The following is a 14718-nucleotide window of genomic DNA, read 5'->3' as shown; positions in this document are numbered from 1 at the left end:
GGACTTCCATGAGATGAGCCATGGTCTGCTGCTCTGGTTGGAAAACATTGACCGTCGGAGGAACGAGGTGGTTCCCATTGACCCCATCCAGGACAGTGACACTCTCCACGAGCATCATAAAACACTCACGGTACAGAACTGTAACTAATATATAAATATAAGTAGGCCTATGATTGGTTCTTAGTTTTAAGTCTCAAATTCACGATCCCCACAGCAAATCCGGCAGGAGCTGCTAGACTCCCAGCTCAAAGTGGCCTCGCTCCAGGACATGTCCCTGCAGTTGCTGGTCAACTCTCAGGGCAGCGACTGCCTGGAGGCCAAGGAGAAGGTTCATGTAATTGGGAACCGCCTCAAGCTGCTGCTAAAGGAAGTGACCCGAGACCTCAGAGAGCTGGCCAAGATCCTGGACATCACAAGCAGTCAGCAGGTAGATCTTGACTCACTAGAGATCTGTGCTTTGTTATCTGTGCAGCGCTGATATTTGTTACCTTGTAGATGCGGTTTTTAGTTCTAGAGATTTTATTTAATTTAAATACAATAAATGGTTCCCTCAGAACGTCAGAGTCCAGCATTTACGTCAAACTGTGAGCTTTTTTCCCAGCATTGAAGATTTACAGGCGCAGAACAACAGAACTGTTCTCAGAACGGATGTATTTGTCTCAGCAAATGAGGGCTAACAGAATTACAGCAACTTATTTTTACAATATTTTTGATTAGTCAAAATGAATAGCACGTTGCACAACGAGACAAGAGATGTAATTGAATCGACCTCGTCTTATGGTTGAATGAAAGTACTGTTGTTAACAGTAAATGCTGAAGCCCTAATCCTTCAAGGGATTCTTGTTTTGTTTAAGTTAAGTGGATTCTTTGTCTGTGTTATTCTCCAGCACAGTAGTCACAGCTTCATGTTGCACTGTGCTTGGAAGCAGTATTAGAAGCTACAAAGTCATGTTTTTGTGGAGTTACACGAGTTCGACCTTGTTTTCTAAAGTAGATTCAGTGTTGTAAAACTACTAGCGCCTACGGTGGCACTGATCAGCTTGCAATCTGCAGAGTAAATAACTTTTTTTTTGCCTTAAAATAACAGCTTCAAACAGTTTTGATATTAACTGTGAAATAGAAAACTTAAGCCTTTGTGGAGGGGCCGCTATTTACCTGTGAAAGTCTCTTACCATCTCTCTCTTTGTGTAAACGTTTCCTCTGTCAGGATCTTTCATCTTGGTCGTCTGCCGATGAGCTGGACACGTCCGGTTCCCTCAGTCCTGTATCAGGAAGGAGCACACCGAGCCGGCGACGATCGGTAACGTATACACCTCCCTGTACATGCTGCTCTATGAGAAGCCAGGTGTTCGGTGACCCCTCTGAACGCATAGAGTAACTTGTGCCCCAAATGCCCCCCGTTGAAGGCCATACTCACCCCTGTCATCCCAAGACCTCTCCTCACAGTCACACCTTTCTTTACCTCCACAACCTGCTTTACACTCCCTCCCTCTGGACTCTGAACACTCTGAACTGTTTTCCGACCTTTTTCTCTTCTCGCATGTTATTCCCAGAGCGAGCCCTGCCAGAGACTAGGGAATCCTTTCTTTTTTAACTTTTATATTTCCCCCTTCTTTTTCTCGGATGAATTTTTCAGTTCTCTTCCAGCATTTCCACTCTTAAAAACTTCTGTCCTACAAATCTTTTCTCCCTCTAGACTTTCCTCTAATATCTTCTCTCTCTAGTTCGATCCCTATAGTGTTATTCTTAGCAATACTGGCGATCATAACCTGCTTAAAGAAGTGTAGAAAATGTGATTTTATGACTTGGAAAGCATGACGTCGTATTTGTTTTATATTGCAGGCTTTTAGAATGAGAAAATAATAATTTTATTGATTCGTTATTGATCTAAATATCAGTCCAAATAAGCATGTCGCTGCTTATATTATGTGTATGTTATTAAATGTGGTATTCATGCATCACATTGTAGCTTCCTATTTGCAGTCACAAGCCGAAGCACTTCAAAGTAGTCGTTTGAAACTTTGAAAAGCCAGAAATCCTTGTTATCAGGGGTTACAAAATCTATCGCCTTCACGTATGATTTTGTCGCTGCTCTTCTTTCATTTTGGGATTTCTTTTCATCGGTAGCTTTGTCTTGATTTGCCTGGACTTAAACACACTTTCTTTCTTTTACCCCCCCCTCCCCCTGTTCATTGCAAACAGCAACGGGGCAAATGTAGTCTGTCACAGCCTGGACCCTCTGTGAGCAGTCCACACCACAGGTACCTTTCTGTTGGTTTCTAGCACACCCAGAAGATAATGGAACTCATCAGCCCATGATGCACTTCTTGGAGGCCGATTCATGCTTTCTAATCCTCCCCCTTTAACAACAGCTGTGTTTGAAAGAATAAAACAATTCCAGTTTTTAACACTAGTGCCAGATTAGCAGCTCATGATAGTGAATTCCATCATCTTCTGTACGTCTAGACGCTCTGTGTAGGCTAGGCGATGAGGTGAGATGCAGCCCCACACATCCTTGATAAAAGAGCTTCACAAGGAATGGTGCAAGGCCTCTTCTCCGCCCGTGTCCTCGGCTGCTTAATATCGCTAACCAGAGGGCATTTCTTCCGTTTCCACACAAGTACTTCTCTTTATCTAACACTGAGCACTACACGCCCTTTCTCTCAAATTGCCGAGCCAGTAATTGTCTGCAATGAACAATGCAAAGGCTGCAGTTTCTCTTTCTCTCTCGCTCTCTTTCTCTATCGTGTGTCACATTATTCTTCTTCTGCTGTTGCTATCTCACCGACTATTCACCATCTCCTCCCCCCTCAGTCTGTCATCTGTGAGTCTTGCCTCTCAGGTCTCCATTTCTTTAAAAGGGGTAAGGGGGCACATTTGGTGACAGCACAGGGCAACCAGAGTGTAGATACACTGTACATCACCAGTGTCCATTCCTGGAGTCACTTTAATGAATACATCAAGAGAGTACTGTAGACCTTTTTCCTCCTAATTCAAAGACTTCACAGTAGGTGGGTTTAAGAAAGCTTCTTTATAATAATATCGTTTAGCGGACCATAGTTTGTAACGTTTGAGGCCAAAAGAAGACGGTAATTACCGAGGGTGATGGTGACAATAAAAGATGCAGTTAAATTAATTGTATTTAGGAAAAATGTGTTTTCTTCCTGAGAGCTTTCTTTTTTAAAGCCCTAATGTTAAACTAGGTTAACTGCCACCTAGCTCTAGCTTCATATTTAACACACAGGCTGTCAGGGTGGTATCAATCTCATCTAACTCTCAGAAAGAAAGCGAATTAAAGGAACAGTTCATCCCCACATCAAAAACACATATTTTTCCTCCTACCTTTAGTGCTATTTAGACATCTAAATTTTTTCTCTTGTGAGTTTCTCAGTTTTGGAGATATCGTCCGTAGAGATGTCTGTAAGTATTTTTTTAACACTCCATCTTGTTACTTTATATTTGAGAGAAGACAGACGTCTCCAAAACTCAGCAACTCACACCAAAACAATCTAGATGGATAAATAGCACTACAGGCAAGAGGAAATGTATTTTTGATTTTGGGGTGAACTGTCGCTTTAACATATTTCACAGACTATTCTCTTAACTTAAACTCAAAGAGGCCGTTCCTAATTGCTACGCTCTTCTTGCCTCGGCATGCTTTGCATTTTTCAACAGGACACAAACTTTCAAAGAGTCCTTTTTAAATAATATCTGACTATTCAGCTGACACTTGCAGCATGCCTTTTGTCTTTTATCCTAACATCCTCTGCAAAGAATGCAAGCTTACATCTTAAATGTATTTGTTGGTGCAGGTTTGTACAGTATGTATGCCTTGAAAACTGTTTTGTGACTGTCTTTGTAACTGTGTCGATCCACCCAGTCTCAGTCAGCATGTAGATCACGATGTGAAACACTGTCCCAACATTGCTTTGTGTTGGTGATTGTCCTTCAGCATGGTGCTTCAGGTCAAGCACGGTCATGCAGTTCCCCTGTCACTGAACTGAGATCTTATTTGGATTGAAAACTGGTCGTCAAGATCAAAGTGTCAAAAGACAACAATATCAGATTTCATAACAGTTCAAGGGAAGTTTGTTTATTGAGTTAGACTAATTTAATTTGTCGGTTATTTTTGTGAACAGCAAAGAAATTAAATGTAGCACGTTTACAGTTGCAATTATAATGCAATTAGGGATTCAGATGATACAACAGAGAGCAGGACTGTGTGTGTTCTCAGTGATCGATGTGAGTAACTAAACGCCAGCCTGTGCTGCGTTGTGAATGTGTGTGTGAGCAGGTCTCGCGGCGCTGGATCCGCTTCCTCCCCTTCTGATGCAGAAATGGCGTCGGGTCAACGGTCTTCGTTCCTGCGGCGCGTCCTCTGGGTCGCGCTGCCTCTCCAGTTCTTCCTGCTCCTGTTAGTGGTCCTTGCCTTCCTGCTGCCAATGTCTGAGGAGGACTACTGCTCCCAGTCCAACAACTTCGCTCATTCCTTCTACCCGATGCTCAGCTACACTAACGGACCACCTCCTGTGTAGGCCTGACTGTCAGAGCATTTCAGTATTCTTGCATCACAGAAACTGATCTTCATCCATCTGTACTGCAAAAAAAAACAGCTGCCATCTACAGTTAATATCTTTGTGTGTAGCACATAGGAACAAGCATTTCACTATGTTACTCTGTGTAATGCTGTGTCGATTACGGAGCGTCCTTGGTGCAACAAAACTGAAGAAACGGTTTCTGCCCACAGTGGACTTTGCTGGACGAATGAACTGAAGATCAACTCAGTGGCTTAATATACATGTTGTATTTCTCTGAGGAGATCTGTCAGTGGATAGCACCAAAGTTAAATGCTGAAATTTAGCCTGTGAAATTGCTTGTAACAAAAAAAAAAAAAATTTGTAAGCAAACAAAAACATTAATATATCTGACATTGCATTTATTTTTTTACCCGTATTTTGGCATGCCGTTCTGATCATTGCTTTTACTTACTGACATCCTTCATTGTGTCTGTGGGAAACATTTTTAACTTGAATTACATCATGATTCACGTAAGACTCATTTAAGCCAAGTCGTGTGTTTTAATATCAGAGTCGGACACAATTCAAGAGTTTAACCTTTAACATAAAACATCCATGGTCTTTGTACATTTTGCTGTTTTATTTTTTAAACAAAACATGAGATGCGACTTTATGATGGAGACATATGACATATAGAACTATTGTATATTTTGTATGACTGTCAGTTCAGTATCAAATGTATAACAGTCCGAGATTATGTAACATGTGTATATAATGGTAAAGAAATTAAGATGAAAAATGTATGTATATGCGACTATCAAAAACAATGAATGCCAAATCCTAATTTCTATATTTGTCTTTTTATTTCCTTTTTCACGTGATTTTACATTTGTGTTTGATAGATCACTTCATACTGTATAAGATCTGTTCTCATATACTTTAAGACAACAATATTACCTTTACATTTTAAGTGCAGTTTGGCTTATGTATAATGTTTAAATCTAAGCTTCTTTAAGGGAAACTGCATCATCTGGATAAGCCGACCTGGAGGTAGAGAGGACGAACGAGGAGCTGTCAGGGAGGTCCTGGATTTGGTGGAGATGAGGCCTCTGGTGAGAAGGGCAGTGCCAGGGTGCATTAACATGATGAAGGTGGTGGTGATGGTGATGATGAGGGTGAAGAAGGGTCTCCAGTAATTTGATGATTTCATAATTTGGAAGAGCCACAGCTGTGGCATCCAGTCCCAACATCTGGGAGACGACCATCCGAAAATCCAGCAACTGAACAAGAGAGAAAAGAAATATTCCTGAGTTTCATTTTAAAGTGTAATCTGTAATAATCTGTAAATATGAGTTGAACCTCCTACAACTTCTGAACTGATTGACAGTCTTTTTTTAATCACTAACTGTGGCATCAATAGCTAAATTACCAGTTTTAGGTCTGTCAAAAGCTCTTTAAAGCCATAATTGACTTTTGGGCCACTTGGGGGCAGCAAAACAAAACAATTAAAACTTTGTGGCAAACTTGTTAACATATTTTGAAGTTGTGTTTCTGGCCACCTAGCAAAAAGACCCAAATGCAAGACACCCAGCGAGCTTAATTAACGTAAAGCTGAAGTCCAGACATCAACACATTCAAAGCAAGCTGAGGTAAATCCAAAAATACTAAAGATAAATACAAAAACTAGGAGGTAAAATGGACAAACTGGCAACTGAAAGAGGGAAACACAGACTGATTAAATACACAGGGACTAAATTACGAAAAGCAGGTAAACACAGAAAACAGTCAGGAAAAGATAAAGACAAAGGCAGAGTAGGGCGGGTCTTAGCAAGAAAAGCAGTGTGATCCATACTGAGGCTTCCCTCACCTCTCTCTCCCTGTCAGACAGCTGAGCCAGGCTCTGTCTGAGGGCGTTGAGTTGTTGGTGGTCCTCTCTGCTCTTCGTCTCTTGGCTCTGGAGGTCTGAGCTCGCTGTGTTCAGCTTCTTCTCCACCTTTGCCTTCCCATCCAGCAGCTGATCCAGCCTTTTTTTCTGCTCCTGCACGGTCTGACTCTGTTCCATCACTTTCAACTTGGCACGTCAGACAGAGGTGTTCAGCGGAGTTATTCAGTGGCTTATTCAAGTTGGCTTATTGCTCTCAAATACTCTGACATTTAAAAATATATATACATTTATTTTCAGAACTAAGGCTCTTTACATACTTGGCGCACAGTTCATCCACTCATACACAGATTTAAACACAAATACATGATAGATTAAGCAGAGAAAATGCCTCTGGATTGAATTCTGGACTGAATCCCTCTCCCCTCTACCTTGAGCTCATTGGTGTGGGACAGCTGGGCCTTGAGCTCAGTGTTGGACAGCTTGGTGGCCTTCAGCTCGCATTGGAGACGCTCCAGCTTCTTCTGCAGCTTCCTAACCTCCAGATGGGCATCATCTCGTTCAACAGCCAGCGCTGATCGACTCCTCCTCTCCTCCTCCAGCTCTGACACCTTCTTCCTCATCAGCTGGATGTGGAGTCCTTTGCTCTCGAGTTGGTCTTTCTGTGACTTTAACTGTTGCAAAAAGAAAAGGCCCGCTGAGAATACTTCCACTCCAAATGCCACTAATACGACCACTTTTTATTTCCGTAGCCTACTTTTCTCTGTAGACTGTAGGTCAGACTTTTGCTCTCCACCAAAGCAGTTGCCTCTCGTTTCACCAGCTGCTCTACGCGAGACAGGATGAGTTTCAGCCTCATGTCGAAGCCGAGATCCACAGCAATACTGTCGACCTTCATCGTCTCTGACAGCTGCTCCAGGAACTCTTCATACTGTTTAAAACAGATACAGAGTAACATGGATTAACTGTGGAAGCCCATTTCCACCAGTTAAAGACAAAAAAGATAAGATGAAAGCTAAACTAGATGAAAAAATATTCCCATGGTTATTTATCATTATGTGATACAAAGTCAAAATTATGCAATAAAAGTTAATTATGAAATAAAACGTCAATTATCATATTTAAAAAGTCAAAATTATGAAATAAAAAGTCAAAATTATGTGATAAAAAGATGGATTTTTTATATAAAAGTGAATAATGTGATAGAAAGTCAAAATATATTAGATAAAATTCATATTTATGGGCTAAATGTCATAATTCTGAGATAAAGGGAAGCTAAATTATGAGATAAAAAACTTTTAATGATAAAAAAAAGAAGTTGAAATAATGATAAATGTTGATCTTGATTTTTTAATCAAGTATTATATCTTATGGATAACTCTGTCATGTTACTAACATGTTTTCCTGTACTCACGTGCTGTTTGTTGTGTCTCAGCCCGTCTCGATGCATGTCTGCTGTTAACAGCTCAGTCTCCAGACCCTGCAGTCTCTCCCTCAGGTCCTGGACCTGCTGCTCTGCGAGCTGAGCCCTCTGCAGAGCACTGAGCTGCAGCTCCCTCTGCTCGCTCAGCTCCTCGGAGACGTGACACAGCTGTAGTAAGGATGTTCAGTGTTTATTTAGGAGTAGAAGTGCCTCTTTAAGACAAGCACACAGAAGTTTTAATGTTAACTATTGCAAAAAACAAAAGAGGTCAAAGGTCAAGGATCTCATTCCTCACCGTATTACAGAGATCATCCACTTGGTGTAAAATATCTTCCTGTGTGGGCAGGACGATGTTCTCAGACTTCCCCTGCAGCAGGCCGGCCATCTTTTTCAGGAACACCTGTAGTCTCTCCTCAGCTGCCTCCGTCTCCCTTTGGCTCGACTGCAAGTTTCTCTCGAGCTCCTCCGCCTGTTTCTCCAAACAGTGCGACTCCCTCCGAGCTGCCTCGATGACTCTTTTGCCGGCCTCAAGCCTCTCTGTCAGGGTTTCTTTCTCAATCTCAACACTCCTTCTTCCCACCACCAGGCCGTCTAGCTCCTAAAAGAGATTAAAAAAAAGAGACAAACACGTTGGCTTAAATTTAAATAAATTATTAAAATTTAAGTTTTGGATGTATGCATTTTTAATCCATTCTGGCCACAGAGGTGTAGCTGAAGACAATGAGGCCTTGTACCACTTTGACTGAATCGAGAGCTGCTGCACTGCTGGCCGCCTTCCTCCTCTCTCGGTCCAGCTCTGCCACCAGCCTGAGCACCGTCTCTCTGCTGGCTTTACACTCCAGCTCACAGGACTTCACACTCTCCTCCAACACAACAATCCTCATCTTCAGCCTCTCCTTCTCATGAGACTGGTCCACCTGATCATTCAAAACAGCAGTAAAGACTTATTATAAATTCTATTGTGGAACATTTTTACTTTTATGTCTGGCTGCCAACATTCAGTGTAATTTAGTGTATGTCCAATAATAACATGTATCATACAGAGAGGTAAAATTCATTTATGTTGTGTTAACATACCTCATCAGAGTTTTCCATGACTTCCATAATTAGAAGTGTTGCAGGGGGAGTGAATATACAGCAGAGACTTGTTTCTGTTTTAAGAAGTTTCCTGGCAACACCAAACACAGGCAATACCAGGCTTCACCAGAGGGGATGCTAAAGGGGCATCTGACATCTAGAGACTTCACCAATTACAAAAAAATAGATCTTTGGATTGAAATCAAGTGTAATCTATAGTTAAAATGTATTTAATTGGGTTTAACATGTGTGAAATTACAGAAGAAATCAAGAGAAAGAAGCTGATGAAGATGCATGTGAAGGTCATATCAGAAATAAGCCTTTATATGTTTGCCCTGAGTTCAGACTTTCAGGTTGCCATCATTCCCAAGGCAACAATTTAAAGTAGATACCACTCAAAATTCAGGGATTTCGTGTACACTTTACGGCATGTTACTGTCAGTCTTCTATCAGATCATGGTTGTCATCACTTGATCAGTTCATTACATTTTGCACTATGTTGCAGAATAATGTAAGTGAAGCATACAGGAAACAATGAATCTTGCTTTATAACTGAGGAAACACATCAGAAGAAAAAGCAAAAAACAAGTACCAAGAAGTTGAATTTCTGTGTCAAAACATTTTGGTAAATTTTATACACACAAATGTTGATTTTTTTTAAAAATTGCTTCAAGTTTTTGTCGGCATTGAAAAATACGTTTCTTTAAGTCTTTTAAAAAAACTGAAAAAATAGTGTTATATAGGCTTCAGTATTGATTAAACCCCCTTACGTTAATGTAAGTTAATTAAAAGTATTTAATAAGGGTTTTTTTGTTTGCTGCTTAGGATTATTATGACGTGCATTTAACAATGATAACACATTTGCTATTTAAAGATAAAAGCTCATGTAACATAACCTAAATAACATTTTTATTTTAAGGACACACAACTGGAGATGACTTGGCCCCACAAAAAGCCTGGTATAATTATTTTATTTAAGTTTTTAGAGCTAAATTCCTGTGTACAGCCCTGTTCAATGTTTTTCAAGCCTGGCAGTCAAAGATCGGGCCAGCAAAAAACAACGTAAGACGTCATTACGTCACCTCAACCCGGAAATAAGCGGCGACAAAACTTTATTAACAAAAACAAACACGCCTCCCAGCTCTGTCATGCGAGCTGACATGTAGCTACGTGTGCTAACTTCACAATTATATTTCAACACAACACTTGTTGAAACTTATTGTTCCTGTCGTGCTGGAGAAGATTTAAAATAGACTCGTTTTGAATGACTTCTCTTTCATTTACTGGTAAGCTAACCGCTAGCTAGCCACCAAACATTAGCTAACAGACGCACTGACGCACAGTAGCATGTTACCACCTCTGTTGACTTGTGCTGTACTGTAGGTATAGAGCTGTATTTATTTTTCGTGTATTAATCACACTGTTTATTTATTATGTGTCAATCCTAACGACACTCTTAGTGAGGATATCGAAAGCTAATGTAGTCAAGGTCAGACTTGCTTGTTTATTGCACCTACATTTGAATTTAAGATGTTTTGAATGGAAATTTTAAGTGGAATATCCACCTGATAATAGATTAAGCTGGATTTACAGAGTGCTGTGATGATTGAACTGGTAAATCAGGGCATGACATGTCATATAGTTACACCACCAGTTGTTTCCTGTCCTGTAGCTCACCTGTGCAGCTGTCCAAGGAAAGATGCTTCTCCGGACCTTGTGGTCCAGATTGGGCGCTCAGCGGCCCGTGGAGAGGAAACCAGTCTTCATGTGTGCCTCAGCCAGTTTCTCCCAGTCTGTCCAAGCACACAAGTATGAATACAAACCCAGGACTCACTCCAGCTGCTCTGGCTCAGGGATCTTCTCAAGAACCTGTTATTTAAACACTTTTCACCAACAGCAGGAGCATGTGAGACATGTTCTCCCTGCTTTAGGTCTCGGCAGCACTTTGTTAACTGACCCGGGGATGTTGTCTAAATGTAGAAGCGAACAGAAGCGTCTTTATTCAGCCGACATTGTGAAGACGATCTTAAAGTCAAGTGTAAAACCTGCAGCAGTGCCTGGGAAAAGGGTTCCCAAAGGACCAAGAACAAAACAGCCTTCAAGAGCCAATCAGCCTTCCCAGACTGAGGACAAGGTGATTCATCAGATGAATGACTGATCTTATACACTTCATGTTTTTGTTTTAGTGATTAATTAAACCCTGTGTTTCTCTGTAGGATATGATGCAGTGTATTGCCTTTGCAACAGCAGATCAGTATCATTTACCGACACTTTGCCACGACCTGATGAGCCACGGATTCCAAGAGATAGATTTACCAAGAGGTACGATTCAAAAGTATTCGTATATTACAACTTCCCAGGGAGTTACATGTGTTGGGAACAACTAACATGTTTTATGACATTCATATTTTAATTTCAGATGCATCAAATGTGCTGGTGATAAGCACAGACATGACTGCGAAACAAGATGACGACGCTGTAATGTTCTTCTTCAGGTACAAATAGAGTACACGTCTTTACACTGCTTTGTTTACGCTTTGTCTTGGATATGAATTATCAGATGCTCCATTTAAGGACGCACAATATGGATTTTTTTGTTTCCTGCTCCTCATCGCTGATACTAGTAAGATATCTGATAATTTCACGTTTTCGACGACATGTTTGGCACTCTAGTCTGCGTGGCTCTATCCTGGTGCAGCAGTTTTAACTTCATGAGCGTGCTGCGCTTGTTCTCCTCCTTCTCCTCCTCAAACAATGGACTAACTTTCCTAATCTGATATTTCAGGGAAGGCTCAGTAGTTTTCTGGAATGTTGAGGAGAAAACGGTAAACACAACTATATTTAACTGTATTTTGTAATGTATAATATTAAATTAAATCTTGTTTACTTCTCTCATGTTTTATCCATCTTTGATAACTTAATTGTTTTCACTGTCTTTACAGTTGAAAAGAGTGATGAGAATACTGGAGCATCATGAGATCCAGCCCTATGAAGTCGCTTTAGTCCACTGGGAAAATGAAGAGATTAACTACAGGGTTGGAGAGTATGTTGATCTTCACACTCGTGTTGTTTTTGTTTATTTGTATGTTCAGACTCCCTTTTTAAATTACATTTTTTTCTTCTTCAGGGGAAACACAAAGCTCGAGCGCGGCGACTTTATTCTGAATGATCAGATGAATCAAGATGAAGCTGTTCTGGAGAAATTTGCATTTTCAAACGCACTGTGTTTGTCAGGTGAGAACCCATAAATCATAAAGAAGGGTCTTGTTCTGTAGTAACACTGTGTAGCTTCTCATTAGAGTGTAACCTCTTGCTTTCTTTTCCAGTGAAGCTGGCGATATGGGAGGTGGCGTTAGATAACTTTGTAGAGTCAATTCAATCAATTCCAGAGGTACAGTGGACACTTAACAGCAGGCAGCAAGAAATTCTGAATAATTGATTATCTATAATGGTTGTTTGTCTGTAAGGCAGGTTAAGCATCAGTGCTCCCCTTCATCCTAATGTAATCTGTTTTTTCTCCTCAGACGCTGAAGTCTGGTAAAAGAGTTAAGTTGTCTTCTGCAGAGGTTATGAAGAAGATAGGCGAGCTTTTCACTTTAAGGTAAATTCAGTTTTCTCTAAATAGAAGTTCATTCAGAGGGAACTGTGACCTTTCTATTTTTGTCGTCAAGTTTCACAGGAAGACAAAACTTTCTTGTTGTTTCAGAAGGCATGGAATGTCAGATTTATATTTTGTGTTTACCAAGTTATCAGTAACAGATCAACTGATATCCACCTTTTTTTGCTCTCTTCATTGTCAGTTTCTTTGGTCAGTTTACTATATCTAACAGCTCAATCTTAAAGTAATTCTGCTGGGCAATTGCAACATCTATTGTAGATCTGCCATTGTGTTACTAAACTCTGGGTTGACACAATCTGTTTAAAACCTTTTGTTTTTATATCTTTATCTAATAGACACTGTATAAACCTGAGGTCTGACCTGCTCATCACACCAGATTTCTACTGGGACCGAGAAAACCTGGAGAAGCTCTATGATAAGACCTGCCAGTTCCTCAGCATCAACCGCAGAGTCAATGTAAATAAAGTTTTTTTTCCAAACATATGTGACATCCTCGTTGTAATACAGAGACTCATTCTCACACATTATAGTAAGAGGCCAATGCTTTGTTTTTGATCTGAGCTACCAACATTTTGTATGTTTTTAGGTTGTGAACGAGAAGCTGGAACATTGCACACAGTTAACAGATCTGATGAGAAGCCACCTGAGTGAGAAGCACAGCTTGAGGTTGGAGTGGATGATAGTCATCCTCATTACGATTGAGGTAAGGGTCTAAAAGAGATGTTTGTGCCAGATGTTTAAAAATGTGTTTTGTGCCTTTTGTTTCCAATCTTTATTGATCACATCAAACCTGCAGCTCTGGAACTTTGGCTAGACTACTTATTAGTTAGTTAAAAGCTATTTAATTATAAAAGAATGCAATTCATTAACATTCTGCTGTACATTTCAGTTTTTAGCTCTTTTGTTTAATTTTATTTTAAACACATACAACCTTTTCGGGTTGAAGTGGCAAAGGACAACTTTTTCTCCCACTACCGACTCGCTCTCTGTTTTCCTGTTTTCTGTAGCAGCCACCAACAACACAGAACAAAATGTGTTAATTTATTCATTTAGTCTGGAAAACTGCCTCCCGTCACCAGCGAAGGGAGTCGGATCGACTTGTCACATCCCTACCTGGCAAGCGTCTGACATACATCCCCCAAGCCGGGTTTAAAAGGGTCTTTGTCTCCGCACGACATGTCCGTAACTTGGCTGTGTTCACCCTCAGAAGCTTAAAACAAAGTGAGCCAACTATTACCTAATAAACGGAGACAAACGCCTTTTCATTTTCTCCACCACATATCCGAAGCGCCAGCAACTCTCGCTGCAGATGCTACTTTTTTGTGTTCTCTGGTGGGATGCCTTTAAAATCACTATGCTACCAAGTTGCAGGGTTCAGTAGTGGATGACTGTCAGCCATCAACATCGTCCTAACCCAATGCTCGGTGGCAGGCCAAATTGCATAGTGTAAGCAAAGTGTAAAGGGAACTTATGTAAACGCTGATAGGGTCATTATCATTGTGTAATCAACATTCACTTCATAACGATAGGATTAAAGCAAAAAACGTGTCTATTGCCAGTTTAAATTACATCTATCGCTTGTTTCTCTTGTAGGTTTTGTTTGAACTTGCAAAAATGATCTTCTAACCTGCTGCTCCAACAATGCACAAATCTAAAAAGGGTACTAGAAGCTCCAAAGGAAGAATGCTGCTCTATACAAAGGTACTTCATATGTGAAGATCTTTTCTGGAAGTGACTGAAATCATAAAGTGGACCTAAATATCTTCGAATGTCTTACTGTTCCTGTCGTACAGTATCAACATTTCAACAACACACAATAAATCCGTCTTTTTTATCATGTATTTACTGTTTTGCTGAAGATCCTAACTCAAGGGTGGTGGAGGACTTTTAGTTTTGTTTTCTGAGTTTATGCTTTACAATGTGATACAGTTGTACATTTTTTTCATTTTTACATTATGTGCAAAAGTCTGAATCTTTTTCAGTGTGAAGAATGCTGGTTTTCAACCCCGTGTGACCTCGACATGTGACATTATTCTTGTGACTGAAACACTAGCAGTAAAATAAGATGGGGAAATATAAATAATGGTATTTAATTTACTCCGACTGTGAGTGCTAAGTTATAGAAGATGAAATAAAATATTTGTTTTAAATGTTTGTCAGTTATGTTTCAGTGTTTGCATGTAAAATATCAACTTATTGA

General features: G+C 40.3%; 3 protein-coding genes across 10 annotated transcripts in view; 2 read left to right on the top strand and 1 right to left on the bottom strand.

Moving 5' to 3' along the window:
• The window catches only part of syne1b (spectrin repeat containing, nuclear envelope 1b), a gene marked incomplete at its 3' end in the record, with an annotated part of 81667 nt that extends 76300 nt beyond the window's left edge, over window positions 1–5367 (top strand). For 6 of the 8 annotated variants that reach the window (XM_084382027.1, XM_084382024.1, XM_084382025.1 and 3 more), the window contains 5 exons: window positions 2–130; window positions 215–427; window positions 1208–1300; window positions 2203–2261; window positions 4295–5367. In XM_084382027.1, coding sequence (XP_084238153.1) covers window positions 2–130; window positions 215–427; window positions 1208–1300; window positions 2203–2261; window positions 4295–4535 — 735 coding nt within the window. The remainder of the gene's footprint in view (window position 1; window positions 131–214; window positions 428–1207; window positions 1301–2202; window positions 2262–4294) is intronic. The other 2 variants (XM_084382028.1, XM_084382023.1) reach the window with 2 other exon arrangements.
• Window positions 5368–5459: 92 nt separating this feature from the next.
• ccdc170 (coiled-coil domain containing 170) lies at window positions 5460–8983 on the bottom strand. Its single transcript, XM_084382029.1, has 8 exons — window positions 8900–8983; window positions 8557–8739; window positions 8118–8420; window positions 7814–7990; window positions 7157–7330; window positions 6831–7073; window positions 6385–6588; window positions 5460–5797 (listed from the first exon to the last, which is right to left on the bottom strand). Exons 1-8 carry the CDS (start codon window positions 8924–8926, stop codon window positions 5519–5521), a joined length of 1590 nt encoding a protein of 529 aa, XP_084238155.1. The 5' UTR covers window positions 8927–8983; the 3' UTR covers window positions 5460–5518.
• Window positions 8984–10004: 1021 nt separating this feature from the next.
• On the top strand, window positions 10005–14672 carry rmnd1 (required for meiotic nuclear division 1 homolog). The gene is made up of 12 exons (XM_084381950.1): window positions 10005–10185; window positions 10572–11033; window positions 11116–11221; window positions 11319–11394; window positions 11685–11724; window positions 11842–11942; window positions 12027–12133; window positions 12226–12290; window positions 12424–12500; window positions 12854–12974; window positions 13105–13221; window positions 14112–14672. Exons 2-12 carry the CDS (start codon window positions 10599–10601, stop codon window positions 14142–14144), a joined length of 1278 nt encoding a protein of 425 aa, XP_084238076.1. The 5' UTR covers window positions 10005–10185; window positions 10572–10598; the 3' UTR covers window positions 14145–14672.
• Window positions 14673–14718: the final 46 nt, after the last annotated feature.

This window comes from Pagrus pagrus (assembly GCF_965226575.1).
Source record: "Pagrus pagrus genome assembly, chromosome: 18".
NCBI lineage: Eukaryota > Metazoa > Chordata > Actinopteri > Spariformes > Sparidae > Pagrus > Pagrus pagrus.
This window is presented reverse-complemented; position numbering and strand designations above follow the sequence as displayed.

Bases quoted from the DNA above. Each gene is read 5' to 3' on its own strand.
- ccdc170 (XM_084382029.1), bottom strand. From the start codon at position 8,926: ATGGAAGTCATGGAAAACTCTGATGAG. The intron at 8,421-8,556 runs GTACAAGGCCTC...AATCTCTTTTAG, and splicing joins CTCTCGATTCAGTCAAAGTG to GAGCTAGACGGCCTGGTGGT. The intron at 5,798-6,384 runs GTGAGGGAAGCC...TCTCTTGTTCAG, and splicing joins TGTCTGACAGGGAGAGAGAG to TTGCTGGATTTTCGGATGGT.
- rmnd1 (XM_084381950.1), top strand. From the start codon at position 10,599: ATGCTTCTCCGGACCTTGTGGTCCAGATTGGGCGCTCAGCGGCCCGTG. The intron at 12,134-12,225 runs GTGAGAACCCAT...TTTCTTTTCCAG, and splicing joins AAACGCACTGTGTTTGTCAG to TGAAGCTGGCGATATGGGAG. The intron at 13,222-14,111 runs GTAAGGGTCTAA...TTTCTCTTGTAG, and splicing joins TCATCCTCATTACGATTGAG to GTTTTGTTTGAACTTGCAAA.